The 21,311-nt window shown below is 36.6% G+C and overlaps 1 protein-coding gene across 1 annotated transcript in view; it reads right to left on the bottom strand.

The window, feature by feature from the left end:
- PLXDC2 (plexin domain containing 2) overlaps positions 1 to 21,311 on the bottom strand; it is a 436,027-nt gene that overhangs the window by 34,462 nt on the left and 380,254 nt on the right. Inside the window, exons 11-12 of the mRNA XM_056114593.1 lie at positions 19,508 to 19,655; positions 17,370 to 17,408 (exon numbers count right to left, since the gene is read on the bottom strand). Of these exons, the coding sequence (XP_055970568.1) occupies positions 17,370 to 17,408; positions 19,508 to 19,655 (187 nt within the window). The remainder of the gene's footprint in view (positions 1 to 17,369; positions 17,409 to 19,507; positions 19,656 to 21,311) is intronic.

Raw genomic sequence — 21,311 nt, 5'->3', positions numbered from 1 at the left:
TTGACTACTATAAAAGATAGGAATTAATATTCTTCTCACTTCAGAAGTGAAGTAACCAAGACATGGGGAAATTAAGAAAAGAGGTAATATTGTAAAGCTCTTGAGGTGAACCGGGGTTGCCTCTGATCCATCTAGTGTGCATCTGTGATCAATAACTCTTCAATTAACACTGAGCTCTGTGGAGTGCTAAGTCCTCTTATGTTGTAAATTCTTCTGGCAAACAATTCTGAAGTGTACTTGCTAATTTCAAAAATACAGAATTAACTTAAATGTGGGCAAGCACTTAATATTGTGCGTCCAAGTGGGCAGAGGCCCTGTTTGTTTTGTCACTCTGCTGGAGCCAGGTTTTGTTAGTATCTGTCATCAGCCACGCTAAAATCTATCATGGCTGGTGGAAACATAGGAAGGACAGAAAGTGAGCAGGTAAAAGAAACAGATATAAATGTCTTTGAAGATGGATTACAGCTGTTGGAATGACTACTTCTAGAATAAGAATAAAATGAGGGCATTTGCCTTGCACGTGGCCGGCCTGGCCAACCAGGGCTCAATTCTTCTGTCCCTCTCGGAGAGCCCAGCAAGCTATCCAGAGTATCTCGCCTGCATTGCAAAGCCTGGAAAGCTACTCCTGAAGTGTTCGAAATGCCAAACATAGTAACAATAAGTCTCACAATGGAGACGTTACTAGGCCTGCTCAAGCAAATCGATGAACAATGGCAAGACAGTGCTACAGTGCTAATAAAACATCACTTTATTTGCCTGATCTGTAGTTCTTTATACCAAGTGGCCAGGAACAGTAACTGCCTCCAAAGGTTGCTCTAAGAATCAAAGATTTAACTCAGAGTAACTGCTACCTTAAGCATTTATTAAGACCGCAGATACAAGGCGACCCTTCCAAGGAAGGAGTAAGCAAGAAACATACTTTTCACACTAAAAATCTCCTTTTAGTAATATCTCTAACTAATAAGACATGGGTTGCCAAACTTCAGGATATCTAATCCTTTGGGGTTTCATCCCTTAAAACTTCTATCATTCCCTTCAAATTAGCATAACTAGGTACTTTCACAATTATTTCTTTTCTTCCAAGTGGTTACATGCATAATATTCTTTTAAAAACTCACCTTCCTAGTGGTGGTCATACAGATGGTAAAACCCTAACTTATGTTGTGTCTAATGAACTTTGCAAGCAGCTTATTTTATTAATCAGTAAACATTTTCTAACATGTTTGGACAATGATTTTAATTAAAAATATTCCTGGATTCTCAAAATATTACTGATCAGTAGATAAAACCTTTAGGGTCTACAGGTATGCAGATGACTTCATGTTGTCTCATTCTTAGAACAAACTTAAGTAAAGCAGAAAATACAGTTCTAAACTATTACAGAGGAATGCTGGTACCATAGTCATAGTTCACCGCAAATTCCAAATGTGGAGTGGCCATCTAAACGGTGTGGCACACATGACTAGTGTATATATTCTATGGTCATATTATGTAAGCAAGTTTTCGGTGTCTCTATCTTAGCTGCTTTGTCTGTGAATAAGCATTAGGTGTTAGTGGTTGTTGAATATTGAGGTTAAGTGATCAGTCCGCTGACATGCCTTGATTTCAAATTCTTTCACTGTTTAGTTTCTGGTTTAATATCCCTACACAATTAAATGACATAGGGTTGTCCCACCGATGGAATCTGCAGGTAGAATGCCTGTTTTCAAAAAGAACACTGTGAAAGCAAAACTGAATTTGAAAAGTGCAAGCAAATGCTAGTAATTTCCATAATTGAAATTTGGTTCAATCACCTCAAGGGTAGAATCCACAGGTAAATTGATTTCACCCCTTCAGAAAAGACAACACCTAAAGAATCACTCTTGTGACATTCATTTCTATGTCTCCACTGAGTACTCTCTGATGTTGCTGATAAAAACAGATGAAAGAAAACTCTGGGCCTGATTCCCATCCATGCTTCTTAAGCTCATCCAAGTCTATGAGGAGTTGAGGAAATAACTCAAAAAGGTCAGGAGAAATCTATTCTGAAGATCAAAATTCCTACTTTGTTCTTAAAAATATTTACACACACTTTCCTTCATGTCAGACCATGAACAAAAGCCAAACAACCATCCACCTCACACACCTGAAATCCTACTCAGATGTTTATTTAAGTTTTGGAAGAACCAAATGAATTCAAAGAAGATAAATTAATAACTATAAAAAGTAAAATATCACAATATAAAGCCCCAAAGTCAAAAATACAAAAGGAAATATCTGCATACATTCTTAAGTCTATAAAAATCAATACTCTTTTTTTTATTCTGCTGAAAAAATATTCTAAAACACAAATAGTGAAAGCTCATTATCATCAAAGATATTAAATTCTCCCCTGAACCAGCTCTTTCCCTGGGCCATCTGTATTATCTCACCAGCTTGTGTCACCCAAGTTGGCGCCTCGGCTGTGATATGCTTCTTCCAAAGAAATGACGTTACCTTTTATTTTAGTGCAGGAAAAGAAAATAGACTCATATTAGAGTCTATAGAAAATAAACTCTACAAGTTTCTATATTTTATGTATTTTATAGAATGCAGTACAGTATTTGGTCACAGAGAGGATGGTCAAACCTAAGAATGATCAAGCCCTATCAAGATGATCTGTTATTAAGTCCTAGTGGTTATGTTAGGACAGAGAACCAGTTTTAATTATTTCTATAGTACTGGGGAAAAATGCAGACATGATTTTAAAAGACACTGAATACATATTAGAGAGTAGGACTTCATACAAATGTGTTTAATTTGCTGCACTCTAAAAATCTTTTATGAAAAACACTCATACGAGGAAAGATGAAAGAAACAAGAAAGCAAAGAGAAAAAGGAAGAAAGTATGAAAGAAATGCTGTTTTTTCAAATTGCAGCATTTAGTGTTTATCCTTGATAAATGTTTTTTAGGATTTACATGCATGTAGCATTAATATTTCAGACTTGAAAGAAAATTATTCAATGTTAAAAAGATTTTCATAGTTTCCAAAAATGGTCTGTACACACTATAAATCTTGCCAGTAACAGAAACACTCTGAAATTTTATTCACCTTAGAAATAACTCCTCTCTTGGCTTGAAAATCAGACACAAACCGGTAAATTCCACAATATCTTAATGTCATTTGGGGGACAAGAGGCATATGGGTGGACCAAGTTGTTGGAAAATTTGCTGAAAATTCATGAATCTTATAGAGATTATATCAAAACATTCCTTTTTCATAGTTTCAGAATGAAGTTAAGTTGTGAATGCCTAAAATGTCAGTATTTCACTTTTGGATTAAAAACACACGGCACATGGCTTTCCCTGTGGAATATTATCTAACCCATTTATAAGCTAAAGCACGTAACAAAAGAAAATCAACTGATGGAACTTTAAACTAAATTGACTTTCTTTTGAAAGTTTCCCTTGTAACTGATCTAATTTTACAGCTTAAGCATTTTCTCTCAGTTCTGTTAACTTACTTAGACCCAGATCATGACCCTGATTTCATTCAACATTTCTGCCAGTGCTTTATTAATTTTCTTATTTTTCATGATTCTCTTGGCTCTTTCATTTTCTTAGCCACTGTGTTACTGTTTTTTGGGAGCTTACTAATATGTCACTATCAGCCAGGTATTAGGCTACTGGGGAATGATCAGACAAGCTCTAACCTAATCCCCAATATGTATCACAGTGACAATCATTCATATTTCACATTATGACTTCTTTGTAGGAGGGATTTGGGTAAGCACTATGAAAAGTATTGATTTTCCTGTAGCCTGTTCCACTACAAGGAAGCTGTGAACTTTCGTTGAAAGAAACAAATTATTCTGTATTCCAAATGATAACTTAGGTGGTGAAATATATATGTATATATATATGTATATATACATGCATGTATATTATCTTAGGAGAAAATAAACTAAATAAAACTTGTGTGGAATCAGTGGAAAAAAATGGTTGATTCCATTAGAACAAGGTGGCAGTATAGATAGTGATAATCAGTCATGCCACTTCAGTCACTGATGTTTTTGTGCATCTGGTCTCTAAGAAATAAAGGGCTCAGAGCGTTATAATTACCTTCAGGAAAAAATGGACTTTCCATTATCATTTTTCATTATCATCCCTCTATGTTGCTAATGTTTTCAGCATTCAAGATCTTCATAAGTTCCAACTTTTAAGCTTTTCCTAACATTTTTAGTTTTCTATACCTATTTTGTCTTCATTTAAAAATAGTTATAATTATTTTTGAAAAATAAAATTACAAATTATAATCTATACAAAATGATTCACAGAAAATAAAACTGAATACTTAAAATCCTCTGGCAAAATATTAAGCAAATATATAACCCTTCTAACCCTTTTCAAATTCCGTATCTATCCCTTTCCATGGTTAAGTAACCAAAGTTTGAAATCACAGTAAAGATTTAGTGAATTTTCCTAATGAATATATTAATAATAACCACAGAACACTAAAAACAAGGCTGACAAAAGGCTGGGGAAACAGAATAAAGTGATACTTTTCCATTTAAATCTCTTCTCTTCCAGAATGGAGTCAGTCACGTTAAAATAGGCCATTTATATACACATCTCTGAAGAGCACAGTGAATGTCTACAAACCCAACAAACCCTCTTCATCATGCTAACAGGATAGAAAGACAGAGATTTGAACAAGCCAATTAGCTATATGGAACCTCAGTGTCTCTATTCTTTTTAATTTTGGCCACACTACCAGGTTAGTGTGAGACCTTCTTGGAATTATGCATGGAAATGAGTGCCACTCTCTCAGTGAAGCTTAAGATCAGGTAGGAAGAAAGCAAGGGCATCCCAGTGATGATTTTCTTCTGGTGACAGAGCAAGCTCAATCTCGTGAGCACCAAGAGTGATTTCACACTGCAGAGAAAACAGGCCACTAAAGTCCTTTTTGTTTTAATGGCTTATCCTCAGACACAAGAAATAACAACTATGGGTGATGTAAGCCATTAATTGAAAAACTAAAGTCTCTGCCTTGCTGTTGTTCTGAGGCTTATATAAAGATGTAAACTTTTTTTAATGGATTATTCCTAAGCAATTTCTTTGGAATACTATTAGATCAACCTCAATTTCCTTGGTACCTGAGTTTGGAAAACTTTTGGACTTCCTAAGAAAGCTCTGATTAATCAAGTCCCTGGAGATAACAACTGGACCTGCATATGTGTGCCTCAAAATTAAAATTCCTTAACAGCCAGTCACATAAATTTTCAGTTATATGTAGTGGTTTGATGTGTACAGTTCCCTAGTGGAATAAATGAACAGATCATATGTGCATTATATCTTCCGTTTGCTGGGACCTAAGCAGCTCAAAAGGAGAATCACAGAAAGTTTCTATATGCTAGTGTGCTATAAGTTATACTGTGTGAATTCTTGGGTCAGCCCTCTCCATGGGACCAATATCATAACTTACACTTTGAAACCAGAGCACTGAGTGACAGAGTTCAGCTACGTCTCTTTGAAACTATATGACTCCAGATACATTTTAAAAATCCCTGTGCTCAGTAATCACTTCTGCTGGAGTTCTGAGAACCATATGTGGTGTCAGGGATTGAACCCAGGGAGGGTATATGCAAGGTAAGAGCTGTACCTGCTGTTAAATCTCTCTGGCCCACTCCTTGTCTTCAGCTCCACTAAACTGAATATTTATTAACATCTCCAGCTTTCCGCTGATTATAAATCTAGGGTATCATTTAACTTGAAACTCTTTGTCATTTTCTTTATATTATTTCTATAAAATGTGTACTTAAATATGTCTAATTTTGGGGTCAGTCTAATAATTAACATTTTTAGAATACTATGTCTCTTTACATTTCGCTATTGGTATAGATGGATCTGGTCTGCCATTTTATTGCTTTTCATTATATTCACTCATTCTCCTCATTCTGTTTTCCTCTCTTGCCTTTTTAGGTTATACAAGTATTCTTTGGAATTTCATTCAAATTTAGGTCTTCAGTTTTTAATTCTTTAAAATTTAGTAGCTACTGAGCATAATGCCAGTAAGTATTCAAATCATTTGTGGGTGAAATTTTATCCAACAGGTTGTTAATTTACTGCTACAACTGAAATAATAACCTTTGGTCACAGTAGCATATAGCATTGTGATGAATTAATATTAAATAATGAATGCCTCTCCTTACTACCCAAGATACATTATAACTCTTGTATATAGTATTAGTTGAGAACTACCGAATAAGACTAAGTCAAAATTAGTCTTAATGGAACAGCAAGACATTGAAAGCCTAGCTATTAGAAAGATTAAACTAAATTTACCATCTAATGGATTAAACTACTCTCTTTAAAGCTTTCTGCCCTTTTAAAAATAGTATATATTTTCTCTCTACCACATTTCCTCCTTTTTCTTTGACTAAAACTGAGGCATATTAAGTGAACAGCATGCATAGGTGATTCAAGCCCACATAAAAAGATTTAGTGTTGAAGTCATAAAACCTTAAGGCTAGTCACCAAGCATGCAGGAATGTCCTTTCTGCATGGCTGACATGACTAGGAGGCATACCTTCTCCACTCCCCTTAGAAATGTGATGTGGATTCTCTCAGCTCGTGGACTTACACACTGATTTCTTCCAAGTTACCTCATGCCCTCTTCCTTTCTAAAGAAATACTATTTTTTATTTGAGCACTATGAATTGCAAAGCTGTTAATAATGGAATTTCATACACACCATGTGTTCCAACTCCAATTATACCACCAGTGTCAGTGTTCCTCCACTATTGTCCCCAGTTTCCCTCCCAATCCATTCCTGAAGCCCATCTCCTTAACAGACCCATTAGTAGAGTTAATTATTATAGTTTGGACACCATACTTAGCACAGTATTGGCACCAGTGGTTCTGATGCATAGACACCTCACCTCTATACCACCTCTGTCTCCAAGGCTCCTGACCCTTGCACCTATGTTTCCTTAAGACCACCTCTTCCTATTCCCCCCCTGCTCAAATATCTCTAATTTCTTGGCATTTTCTTTGCTGTAAACTTTTCCTCTTATAAAATTCTTTGTTTCCGTGTGAACTGAGAAACAGCAAGTCCAGTGAAACTCTCTCAACTCTCTTCTGCTTCCTCTCCACCACTGCCAACTGATTCACCATTCTAATTGCAGATGTTTTACTTAACTTTAATTCCTCTTCTTCCTTTCACTTTCTTGTATCAGGTAGCATGCTCCTAAAGTAAAACAGCACAGCCAGACAGAAACCCTCACTCCCTTTCTCACCACACTTCCTGAAAAAGTAGCCTTTATTTGCTGACTTCAACCTTTTAATTGTTCATAAACTCCTCAAATTTCTCTCTGTGGATTGTAGAATTGTCCAGTCAAGGTTAAAAACAAACAAACAAAAGTCAACATCCTACTTAATCTAGAGGTCTCTTTTCAGGATTTGTTTATTTTTTTTGTTTGCTTCACATAACCAGTTGGAGGCATTCACATCTTCTCTACTTCCTTCTTGAAATTTTCTTTTGTGATTTCTGTAATAATAAAACATTCTGTTTTTTTTTTCTGTCTCTGATGGTCCTTTTATTCCTCTTCAAAATATCTCAAATATTGTGGTCCCTTTTCAGTTCTCTTTTTCTTTTACTTTTGCCTTCTATGATCTCATTAACTCTCATAACTTGAGATATCATTTAAATACTGATGATTTACTTACATCTTTGGCTTGTGTTTTTCCCAGGAGAATTTCATATTTGCATAGAAAAACACCCCTTGGATATCTTTATTTAAATGTCCCATAGACACTTCAAAGTCAATATGCTCAAAATAAATTCATTGCTGCCCCCCAACTCCCATCAATCTGTTCCTCTTTCTGTATTCCCTATCAAACAGCATAAATATAAATAACTCTAGTCCCAAGACACACCTTTGTAACTTTCCTATCACATGAATCACACATTCAATGAGATATTAGCTCTGCATTTTCTACTTAACTGTATTTCTCATGTCCATTTGTTCTTTATTCTCACTGCCACCTCATTTAATCACTTTCCATTAATCCATGGACGATTAATGCTTTAGTCTTACTGTTTCCCACTGGTTCCTCCAAACTCCTTAATGACATATTAAATAAGCAAAACTTTTCATGAAATGTCTTTCTATATGATCCCAATGATTCCTATAGGATAAAGTTCAAACTCCATGGACTAATGGATAAATGCCAAATCTCCTACCTAATCACCATTAGAACTGTCATAACCCAATCATAGCTTCATTCTAGTGAAAAAAAAAAGATGCTCTACTTTTCAGAATGACTCAAATAGGTCATGATATTTCATGCTACTTAACTGCTGCCTTTGCTGATTCTTTTGCTCATTCTTCTGTCCCTTTTTCCACACTAAATTTCACCTCGTACTCTCTTCTGGAGAATTTTCCTATCAGTTCCAGATTTTCTTTTATTTTTTCTGCTCTCATAGTGTTTCCTGAGTCTCTCTTTTTACTTTTCATATCATATTAAATTACTGACTTATTTTATGCTGCATCCTATTAGATCACTTGCTCCCCTCATTATGCACCAGCCCTTGTATTTCCATCCTCTACTAGAGGGCCTTGCAAGAGTAGTGTAAGAGATGATTCAATAAATCATGTCAATTGAAATAAACATCAAAGTTAGTTTTCTAATAACATATACATGATGTTAGCTATATAAAACAATTGATTGTGATTAATAAAAGTTCTTATTTAAAAACTGTAATATTGTACACCTGTTTATTATCCCAAGAAGTCACACAGTCACGGTCCTCCCATTGTTCATCGATCTGCTCGAGTGGGCCCAGTAACATCTCCATCATGAGACTTGTTGTTACTGTGTTTGGCATATCGAATACATCATGGGTAGCTTGCCAGGCTCTGCCGTGCGGGCAAGATACTCTTGGTAGCTTGCTGGGCTCTCCGAGAGGGACGGAGGAATCAAACTTGGGTCGGCCATATTGGCCGCTTGTAAGGCAAATGCCCTACCACTGAAGATTAGACATATTGAGTAATAAAGAAATCCCTAGATCTCAGTATCCAAAACATACTGGTAAAAGAGATTCTCCAGCAAGAGAATTTCAAATTCAGTTTTCTGATGAAAGGACATATAGAACATTACATAGAATGAGAAGGGAATGGTCACATCATCTTATTTGTTTTTCTATTAGTAGCATAAACTTCATCTGTAAATCAACTGTATTACAGGAAACAAGGAAGTATAATCCACTTGAGATAGTTAATCTCCTATGCTAGCTAACATTTTAAAAAAATGATTAGGTTAAACAGTAACATTTCTATTTTTACATAAAATACAATTTAAAACAACCAATTTTTAAAATACAGGGACTATAATTCTTTTTCTTAACTGCAGCAGTTAAAGAGGAATAAGGTAAAGGTAAAGGTAAAGGCCCTCCCGTTGATCGTCGATTTGCTCGAGCGGGCCCAGTAACGTCTCCATTGGAGACTTTGTTGTTACTGTGTCTGGCATATCGAATACTCTCGGTAGCTTGCCGGGCTCTCTGAGAGGGGCGGAGGAATCGAACTCGGGTCAGCCATGTTGGCCGCTTGTAAGGCAAACGCCCTACGCGCTGTGCTATCGCTCCAGCCCTAAAGAGGAATAATTTTCACTTAAGATATGAAATGAATCATGAGACCTTTTTATGTATCTTGCCTCTACAGGACAGAAGACTTCCTCTCTATGTAAAGGTAAAAGGTAAAGGCCCTCCCGTTGATCGTCGATTTGCTCAAGCGGGCCCAGTAACGTCTCCATTGGAGACTTTGTTGTTACTGTGTCTGGCATATCCAATACTCTCGGTAGCTTGCCAGGCTCTCCGAGAGGGGCAGAGGAATGGAACTCGGGTCGGCCATGTTGGCCGCTTGTAAGGCGAACGCCCTACCCGCTCTGCTATCGCTCCATAGACTTCCTCTCTATGTGGACTAAGTTAATTTCTTGACGACCACAGCTAAAACAGTGGTGAAGTATAGGTGAATATAAATATGTGGGTTTAGAGTAAGATATGTCATTCTTATTTGGGGGACTATGGCAGAAAAATAATTTGAGGTCATGAAACTCTTGATACCCAAAGTGTGGTCTGTGAACTGGCGAGAACTTGTAAGAAATGCAATGCAAAGAGCAGGTGACATTCTGGAACAGCTATGGCAGAAAATATATCTTAACAAGACTCCCTCACTCCTAGTGATCCCAATTCTTGATACTCCTGAGATGCATCTATCAGAGCATTCTCAATTTATCTTTATGTGGGATCTCCTGGGTTTAAAGCGACAACTGAATTAGAGAGAACTCTTTGTTATTGTTTACAGGTGAAATAATACAATTAGACAAAAAAAAGTACCCAGATGATTCCAATAGGCAGGAAAAGTTGAGAACTAAGTCACCAGACAAAATTTTGGGAGTATACTTATTTCTAGGGTATATTCAAAATAAAATTGGAAGTAAAAGAAATTTTTAATATTATGGCATATGTATACTTCAAATTGTGCTATCATGAAAAGCAACAGAAAAAAATCAAACAAATGCCAAAATATTTTACAGTCTTAGAAGCAGAAAGTGATAGATATTCAATAGCCTGTCAAAAGGAAATAACAGTTTCCCTTTGCATATGACTGTGTGATCTATTTGAAAGAAATAGATGAAAAAAATATCAAGAGAATGTGGGAAAAACACAGCTATAGAGCTTCAGCTTTGATGATTTATGTATTAAGGTAAAAAAACAATTCAACTGAATGATAGATGAAATAGTAGACACTTGATCTGTCACTACAGAGTAGATAATAAAAATATAACCTTAGAAGTATTCTAGTGAAAAAGAATAACACACTAACATTTTTAGCTTTTTTGGGGAAGAAGTTTTATAAAATGTTCAGAAACGGCGAACTAGAGACAACAGAATTAGAATTTAGGCAGCCATTTCACAGTAGTTTGCTCAAAGCAGAACCTTATTAGCTCTTTTAAATCGCTGTACAGATCCATAGTTTAGAATTAATCATGACCCGAAATCACGCTCAATAGAGTGAGTTCAGCATCTTTTGGATTCTTTCCCCCCGCCCCCCTGCCACTTTTTTGGATCAGATTTGCATGTAAACAGGGTTTGCTCCTGGCTCTGTATTCAGAATCACCCCTGGCAGGGCTCAAGGAGATATATGTTGTGAGGAATTGAACATGTTTGGCTGCATGCAAGACACATGCATTCCCCCCTGTATCATCTTTCCAGCCCCAACACCATTTTCTGACTCAAGAAAGCTGCCTTTCAGAGTCCATTTTTAGTAAAATCCCTCAGAATAAGAACACATAACCAATCCAAATGGCAAAAAGGCACATGAGAAAATGCTCTACATCACTAATCATCAGAGAGATGCAGATCAAAACCACAATGAGATATCATTTCACACCACAGAGACTGGCCCACATCCACAAGAACAAAAGCAACCAATGCTGGCGCGGATGTGGCGAGAAAGGGACCCTCCTTCACTGCTGGTGGGAATGCCGGCTGGTCCAACCCTTTTGGAAAACAGTATGGACGATTCTCAAAAAATTAGAATTTGATCTGCCATTTGACCCAGCTATAGCACTCCTGGGAATATATCCCAGAGAGGCAAAAAGGTATAGTCGAAGTGACATCTGCAATTGTTTGTTCATTGCAGCACTCTTTACAATAGCCAGAATCTGGAAAAAACCTGAGTGTCCAAGAGCAGATGACTGGTTAAAGAAACTTTGGTACATTTACACAATGGAGTACTATGTAGCTGTTAGAAAAGATGAAGTTATGAAATTTACATACAAGTGGTACTACATGGAAAGTATCATGTTAAGTGAAATGAGTCAGAAAGAGTGGGATAGACACAGAAAGATTGAATTCATCTGGGGAACATAAAGCAACAAAAAGGGAGACTAACACCCAGGAATGGCTGAGATTAGTACCAGGAATTTTGCTCCATGACTTGAAGGCCAGCCACACGTGCTAGGTGAAAAGGAAGCTCACATAGAGAAGAGAGAGCACCAAATAAAGGGTGTTGTGAGGACCCTCCAAGGGTGGGAGAAACATGCTAAAAGTAGTCTATAGACCAAACATGATTGCCACTCAATGCTTCTCTTGCAAAACACAGTACCCAAAAGGAGAGAGAGAGAACAAGGGGGAATGACCTGCCACAGAGGCAGGGTGGGACGTGGGGGATGGGGGGTCGGGGGGATGCTGGGACCCGCGGTGGTGGATGATGGGCACTGGTGGAGGGATGGGTACTTGATCATTGTATAACTGAAACCCAAGCACGAAAATTTATAAGTCTATAACTGTAACTCATGGTGTTTCACTAATAAAAAAAGGAAAAAAAAACCCATCACAGTGTCATTTATCAGATAATACGACAACTATCTGGAGTGGCGATGCTTTATTAGTATAACTCATAAATTTATTATTTAAAAAAAACTTAATCTATCAAAGGAAAAACCCTTCAGAGAAACCAAGAGAGAACAAAATTTTGGGCTCTTTGATGAGTCAACAAACTAAGTAATAAAGTAGATTTACAGGATTTTACAACCTGAAATAATTTTGACATTTGCGATACTGCAAAGTAGCGCAACTCATTTTACTAAACTGAGTTGAAGCTAGTTGAAGACTTTACTCAAGTAAAGTTCATTGCCATTAACTCAACCTCTTTTCAGCCCTGGTTACTAATTCTATCTAGTTTTCATGTTAAAGATATTTATATTTCTATGCCGGTGGTGATAATGATTTTGGGGAGCCACCTATATTATCTCATAGAAGACCTCAATATACAGCAAGATAAATTTTTAGCTTTTGGGTCAGAGAATTAGTACGGTGATTATGGTGCTTGCCTTACATGTGGTCTAACTGGTTCAATCCCAGGTAACAAATGGTCCTCAAGATTGCCAGAAGCAACCTGCAAGCACAGAGCTGGGTGTAAACCCAAGCACCACCAGTGTGGCCCCAACATACTCCTACCAGTTATCCATCTCAATTCTGTCAAACAATATACTCCTAGTAAGTTCTTTCAGGATTTGATGCCCAAAAGAAGATAGTTTTAAATTCTTAAAATCATTACCATAATTCACAGAAATATATGTATTTTAAAAATATGTTCCAGACCCCTCTTAAAGCTGAATTAAACCTAGATTTCTAGAGAAAACAGGACTGAAAGAACTTTAACTTTGATTCTGATCAGACTACAGACACGGTATAGTAAGACATTTGCCTTGCTTGAAACTGACCCTAGTTCAATCCACACAGCACAGCATATGGTCCCCCAAGCACTGACAGGAGTGATCTCTGAACACTGAGCCAGGAGTAAGCATTCCTGGGTGTGACCATATTCTTCCCCCCACCCTAAAATAAACAAACAAACAAACAAACAAACAAAGCTTCAGTAAATTTTCAACATAAATATGGTAGCCCTGTAGCTTGGAAATCACATGCCAGGGACTCAGATATTACTCAGTCACACAGAAGAATCAACAGGTTGGTCTATAGAAAGGGTTTTAAAAAAAAAAACAACTGATACATAATTGTTACATGAGAAAAAAATTTACTTCACATACTTCTTAACTACAGTTACTGTAGAAAAAGAACACAAAAGGTACAAGTAAAGGCCTTAGGGTAGCATTTTTCCATGTCACCTTTGATTGTAAGGGACCTGGCTGTGAGCAAGCAGTAATATCAAAAGGCTGTCAGACTTAGTGAGTCAGGTTAGACAGATTCACATCCCAGTTTTACCCCAAACTAGCTAGGTAACCTCTCTTTCCTGGTTCTTTGTCTCAATTATAAAAATGGCAAGCTAAGAAAAAGCAATTTATATGAGTACAATGTGCGAATTGAATTTAAAAAATCCATTTAGACTAATGCCTGAAACAAAGCAAATAATAAATCTTTCCTCCTATTGTCTTTTCCTCCTTCATTCCTCCTCCTTATCCTTATTATGTTTCTCACATAAATAAGGAACAGGTATTCTATTTGAATAATACTAACATATTTCTCTAGACTTAATCTTACAAATAGACAACTAGTTATTTCAGTTGGAAATAATGCTATCTTTGTATTCTCTCTATAAAATTTTATATTTGGCCATATGCAACTATCTATCAATGCTATAATGTACTAATAGAACTCACTATATATCATTTTCTTTGCTTAAAGAACCTCAAAATTAAGAGTTTACAATATCCACTCAACCCCGCAGTTGAATAAAAGTTTTTTAAATTTTTTTAAAAAATTTTGATTTTTAATTAGCTGAATAAAACTTAAAAGAACTTATAGGTTCTACCTAGACCTAATCTAAATGGATCAGAAACTTAGTGTACAGTTGGAGATTCAAAAGTGATTTAGCAGACTGTAGTTCAGTTTGGATCGTGTGAATAAAAACTTTGTTCTGTGTTTTGATGTCCAACTGCTCAGAAATACTTTAGATGAAGGAAAATCTTTAGATGAAGGAAAATCTGGAAAGTGAAACATCATGCTTGCTGTGGATTTCACTAAGAAAATCAATGACTTGAACCCATCAAAAAGTGCCAGAAAGACTCAATGCCAAGGTAACTCAATATTTAAGGGATATATAAAAAAGGAATAGTCATTTGTTTCTACTTAAAGACTGACAACTTTGAAAAATGTGACTATCTTTTCAAGAAAGGCACAGACCTCTAAATTAAAAAGTTTTTAAGAACAGGCAGTTAAATCAAGAAATAGAATGCCTGAAATTTCTTTTCCACAACACATAGGGACTTTTTGATCATTTTTTGGGGGAGCATACTTGGTGATATTCAGGGAATACTCCTGGCTCTGCACTCAGGAATTAGTCTTTGCAGTGCTCAGGGAATCATATGAGATGGCATGGAATTGAACCCGGGATGGCCTAGGGTTTGATACATGGCAAGTGACCTACGTACTACATAATTGCTCTGATCCAACACAGAGGGATTCATTAAATTGCTTCAGCTTGCACTAAAATAGTCACTGGCAACAAATATGAGAAAAGATCTCAATTAGGCTTCCTGTCTCACTATAACAATTATTTTGTAAAAATGTTAAACTGGAGGGAATGAGGAAGGACAATTTGAAATTGTTTTTAATGTAATTAACAAATGAAGTTTAAACTGGCAATTCTCCTGCACCTTTACATTCCATAATATAAAATGCAATGATAGCAAACTGCCTTAATGAAGGAACTATATAATTAGTAATATGTGGTTTCCCTTAAGTACTCTTTTAATTTTTTTTTAAATTGTATTTAATTTGGAGGAGGGGAGTCAGGCATGCATGATTACATTCAGAGTTTTCTCTTGGTGGCTTTTGGGGAAAAGAATTCGGTTCTACCATGTGCAAGGCAAATCTTTCTCTATATTTTTGTTTGTTTGGGGATCTAACCTAGCTGTGCCCAGGACTTACTACTGACTCTGTGCTCACGGATCACTCCTGGCAGGCTCAGGTACCATATGGGATGTCAGGGGTCAAACCCCAGTCTATTAAAGCAAGGCAAACACCCTACCTTCTCTACTATGGTTCCAGCCCTTCACATCCCTGTACTATTCTTCTGGTTCCTTACATTCTCTTTTTAAGGAATTTATCATTGATCAGGTCAATCTGCTCTAACAGCACTTGAAAGGTTTTAGGAAAAGCACTTTCTAAACAACACTAGACGTGAAAAATGGCACAGGGTATAGAACTATTGTGACATTCTGAAATTCTGGTTGAGCACTAGCTGGGAACAATGAGCTAAAGGAGTCATTTTCACTGCTGGCCCAAGGCCTATCCAAGAGTACAAAAAGGCTGAAAGCACAAGATATGAGCAATATGAGCTATCCAACAGATCACTTTTGTTACAAAGAAAACAACAAACTATATATATATATATATATTTCAATCTATATCAATATATCTACATACATACAAATATTGCACTGTAGCACTGTCTTCCCATTGTTCATCAATTTGCTCGAGCAGGCCCAGAAATGTCTCCACTGTGAGACTTTTTGTTACTGTGTCTGGCGTATCGAATATGTCATGGTTAGCTTGCCAGACTTCATCATGCAGGCTAGATACTCTCAGTAGCTTGCTGGACTCTCCAAGAGGGGCAGAGGAATCGAATTTGAGTCAGCCAGGTTGGCCGCGTGCAAGGCAAATGCCCTACCTTCTGTGCTCTTGCTCCAGCCCCTGTATTATATGTATATATATGTATAATATATATACATATGTATAGAGGCAGGTGAGGATTGGGGGTGGCAAGAGGGATACTGAGGACATTGGTGGATTGAAGGTGGAAAATGTACACTGGTGGAGGGATGGATATTGGAACATTGTATGACTGAAACCCAACCATGGAAGATTTGTAACTGGGTATCTCATCGTGATTTAATAAAAAAAAAATTAAAAAGAGTGAACTATGAAACAAATCTAAAAGCATTTGTCACTTAACACAGGGTGTAAAATTATTATCTATAGTCATTGAGAAAACTATTGTTAGAAATGTATGTATTTGATTTTACTTGCAAAACACCGGGATGTAAAAGTAAAACTGTGTCTAAATCAAAGTTACAGTGTGCCCACATTTACATAATGGGTGCTACTAATTATACACAAAAAACGTAATACCTAGAAACCCCTACTTCCTAAGCTAAATAAACAATTCCTAAATTAATACCTTTTTATAAAGACCTAGCATATTGTGATAGAAAACAAATGTGAGCCAACATAGCATATTAATAAGAATAGAACTGTTTTTTGAAAAATTTTTGTAAATTCCTTTCACAGACTTGTTCTGGTAAAAACTTTTCTCCTGGAATACTCAAATGCCATTTAGATACAGTATTTATAAATTATCTCAAAATCTCAAAGTATGCATGATGAAATTTTCTTTTCCACTTTGAATTTCTGTTCCTTAATTCATATAAAATATTGACAAAAGGACCTAGCACAATTTATTTCTGTGTTATATAACAACTGTTATGTGCCAATTATTTGTTATTTAATTTGGTTAAATTAAATAACCATGTTAGTGAAAAATACAGTTGAGCTTGATATTTGAATCATGTGGATAATAACACAAATATACAGATAACAATAGCAACAATCCCCTTTAATATTTGTGGATAAATTTATACTTTAGATTTGGTCACTGGTTTCATGCAGTAATATAGGCAAATAAAAGAATCAGAATTTCAATGCACTATTGAAAGCATTTGCCTTTAAGTCAATTCGTTGAAATTCATGGAGTGAAATGCAGCATCACTTTGCATTAAGAAGAAAAAGATAATGGAGAGTCTAGTCTTCTTTCTCTTATTTAAATGAATGAAATGGATCAGGAGCTAAAAATATTTATGATAGAAAAGTTTCAATTCTTACCTCCATTATCTTTCAGATGTAGTGCTATCTTGGTATCATCTGAAAGAGAAATTCAATGTTATTTTAGCAGAGAAACTTTAAAGGTGCATAAATCTCATGACCAGTAATTATTGACTAATTCCTTAATGGTAACACAAATGTAGCTTGCTATTTTATTAGGCTAATGTCAGTGCAGAGAGAGCAGATCCTGACCTTACATAATCTAGTGCTAAAATTTCTTTTGAATAATGTATGATTCTTAGATCCTAAGAACTAGTAATAACTTTAACTTAGAATACACTTATTTTTATTTTGGTTTGAGGGCCACATCTGACAGGTGCTTAGGGGCTACTCCAACTTAGTGCTTGGGAAGTCACTTGTGTTCGGTGGAACATGCAGAGCTGGGGATCAAACACACTGGGCCATGCAGTGCCAGGGTTCAAACACTGTAACACTATGGTAACACTATGGTAAGATCTTTTATTTCCTTTTGAAAATCATGATCAAGAGAATTCCAGGTTAACTGGGATCATAAAGGTCTGTTAAGGGGCCAGAACAACATTTCCATAAGTAAGGCATTTGTCTTGCATGTGGCAGATCCAGATTATATCCCCAGCATCCCATGTGGTCCCCTGAGCACCAACAGCAGCCAAGAATAAGCCCTGAGCATCATCATGTATGACTACTCAGTTTTAATAAAAATTCTGTTAATAATTACAAATTTAATTCAAAAGTTAAATACTCAATCCTTGCTAATAAACGTCACTATATCATATTTGAAAAGATCTTGTTAATCAAAATGTAGGACATGTGATTTTATTTCTGGACTTGTTTAGGATTCAAACTGCAGAAGTAATTTTACCGGCTTTATAGGACAATTTATTGGACAATCCCAAATAGTATAGATTAAAATATAACATTGGATTTGAAAGAAATAAAATATATTTAAAAGTTGTCTTCTGTCTCACTTTACAACTTTATTTCAGTTAACTTTCAATATTCAATTTCAATTCTATGCAAAATCTCATCTACCTTAATTTCTTATTCAATGAAAAGCAAGATTTATGTCAATAAATAACATTCCCCGAAATGTGACTCTTGATGAATTAATTTCACATTTCTTCCTAGTGGTACCATTTGGGACAAAAGGTTATCTAATTTTGGCTAATATGCCTTCTTCCACTATAAATTGTGCTCATGCATAACTTTTCCTAGTATTTATGCTTTCCCTAGTAGAATAAAGGTTTTTCAAGGACAATCCTAAGACACACACACACACACACACACACACACACACACACACAATAATCCTTTATAGTTTATAGACTAACACATTCTACTGACTATATTTAGGCAAATATTATATTTGCATCTAAGTAGAATTATCTATTGTTTAGACTCAAAATCAAAAAGCATTTTACATGCATTTTGCCTTTTTGCCCTGAGACTGAAATACTGAATTCAGTTACTGAAAAATTTAACAATATGAAAGAAGATTGTATTTTGTTCTGAGGGAAGACAAATAGCTAGAATCAGGGTTAAAATCTCAGTCTCAACAAAGGGGAAACAGAACAAAGAATTCCAGCACATATTCTTACTCCGTAATACTTGTATCTTTTCCCCATTGGAAACCTATCTTCCACTCTAAACTAAAGGTTCCCATTTCGATGGTTACTGGCCCCATTTCAGAAAAAAACAAACCAACCCGAAACCCCCCAAACCAAAAAAAAAATTACTCAGCAGCCCCCTCAGCAGCCCCCTCCCCCTTGGAAATCCACTTTCTTTACCTAAAAAGAAAAGCATCCTAGGAATTGTATCCCAGCTACTGTTGTCCCCACACTCAGTTCCAATAGGGGACAGGGTCCCACACTTTGAGAAACACTACTATCAAGTAGGGCTTCTTCTACATGTACCATGGGTGTCTCCTCCCCGACAAAGGTACCACATGGATGAGTGCAATCAGAAACACCTCAGATTCATGGCTCATTAAGTTTTGAACTAACTTTTGGTAGTGTACCCTCAGAAACCTTTGCTTGTTGCCAAATTTCCACAGAAGACACTGGTTAATAAGCTTGACTCTGGAGGGAAACTCTAGTTCAGCCTAACTAGAAATTTCATCATTCAGTGGGGGGAAAAGGCAAAAATGCTCTGCAGGGCACCTTCCGTGGGCAGGCTGGTGGGCATCTGGGACGGGGCTGCTCTCCTGGTGGTTGTCAAAACCCGGAATTGTGTGGTTGTCACCTGCACCGTGGTGGTGGTTTGAGAACTTTCCATTGGCTCTGTGCTCTCACACATCTTCTCTTTTGACTAGGGAGAGAAGCAAAATGAAAAGCGACTTAGGAATGACTGAACATGGAGTTCCAAACATTACATCAAAGAAGTTGGGCCATAAACAAAGAATCTCAGGTCATGGTGAGAAATAAATTATTCCCTGCCCACGTCCCCCAACCCCAACACACACACTGTTGTTGATAAATTTCCATATATTACAAAGAATGCAAAGTAGAAAAATACCAGGTCTAACAAAAAACTTTCTCTCTTTAGATATTTGCTTTCTATGGTTTTCAGAAGCATATTTCACATATCACATTGATTTTGCTTTAAATTTTAGATCAGTATTTTTTAAAAAACACAATGTTGAAAGGGAAAAGTTTTTGTAAGAGAGTATAGGGTTCAAAACATACTTAGATGAGGAAAGAGTGCATTCTCTGCCTATCCAATTAATAATTCTGAATCTTAAAAGATAAATAAATAAAAATAACTGCTCCATATTACTTTATTGTGTCAAAATTAATCTACTATGGGGTTAAAAGATATTTACATTTTTTTCTTTTTGACATATTCAAAACCACCAAAGCAAAGGATTAAGGGAGTACTGACGTGCTCACTTAAGTTTCTTGTCCTCAGCAGAGCTACTCAGACTAGCCCTAGGAAAGATACATGTTCTATTTTTCAATTCATATTGTCCAAATAAATCTTGGTATGCACCCAGCAGTGCTCAAAGGCTTTTCCTGGCTCTATGCTCAGGAGTTATCCTGGCAATTGGTATTTGAAGGGCCATACGTGGTTTGAGGGATTGAACCAGTGTCAGCTGCACTCAAGGTAAGCAGCTTACATCCTGTACTCTCCTGTCCCACATAAGAACCCTGGGACCTTCACCAGTAACACTCTCCAATATCCAGACTTCCATGGTTGAGAAGCTGGCATTCCTCCTCAAACTCACTTTGTTTCAAAGGACTCCATCTATCTGGTTGACCTTGGTAGAAGACAGATGTTCTGCGCTTGGATGGAACTCTCTCCACCATGAAAGCTAGTGCTAGACACCTTGCTTACATTTTTCTTGTCATCAGCAAGTACTGTGCACCTGATTGCAGGTGCAGGAGGAGTTTCTGGGAAAGATTATTTTTCATAAACAGGATATGATAACAGGCTTCCTCTTCATGTCAAGCTCCACTATACTAGGAGCCCATGCAACCCCCTAAACTTTAAGTCTTGCATCTTCTTCATCCTCATGACCTCATGATCTCCTCCTTGCCTCCACTCTACTCACTGTCACACTACAAACTGGATCTTACAGACAGCTGGTAATGTGCCAGTCTCTCCATGGAGCTGTTCTCTCCTATTCCAACCCAAACACAGAGCACAAGTGCAATGCTTCTTTTCCTCTTCCCCCATACCTCATCTTCTTTTCAGTGCTTTCAGGAATTGTTTGTGTTTTGCTTAATTTCACACTCTCTTTTCAGAAAACCACCAGCACTGAATGTGGATTTGTTTTGTTTTGTTTTTAAATCTGTCCTTTTCCTGCCTTCTACAAAGCCAGGCACAGCTGGAGCTCAAGCACTGAACAGGGATCTCTTCCCATCCCTTGCCTTCTGCCTCTAATCCCCAGTAACAATTTCATATTCTCTCCTCTCTATTTAAAAACAGAATCCCACAATACGCCTACTTCTAGTTCTACCCCAT

Source organism: Sorex fumeus, unplaced genomic scaffold, assembly GCF_029834395.1.
Source record: "Sorex fumeus unplaced genomic scaffold, SorFum_2.1 ptg000026l, whole genome shotgun sequence".
NCBI lineage: Eukaryota > Metazoa > Chordata > Mammalia > Eulipotyphla > Soricidae > Sorex > Sorex fumeus.
This window is presented reverse-complemented; position numbering and strand designations above follow the sequence as displayed.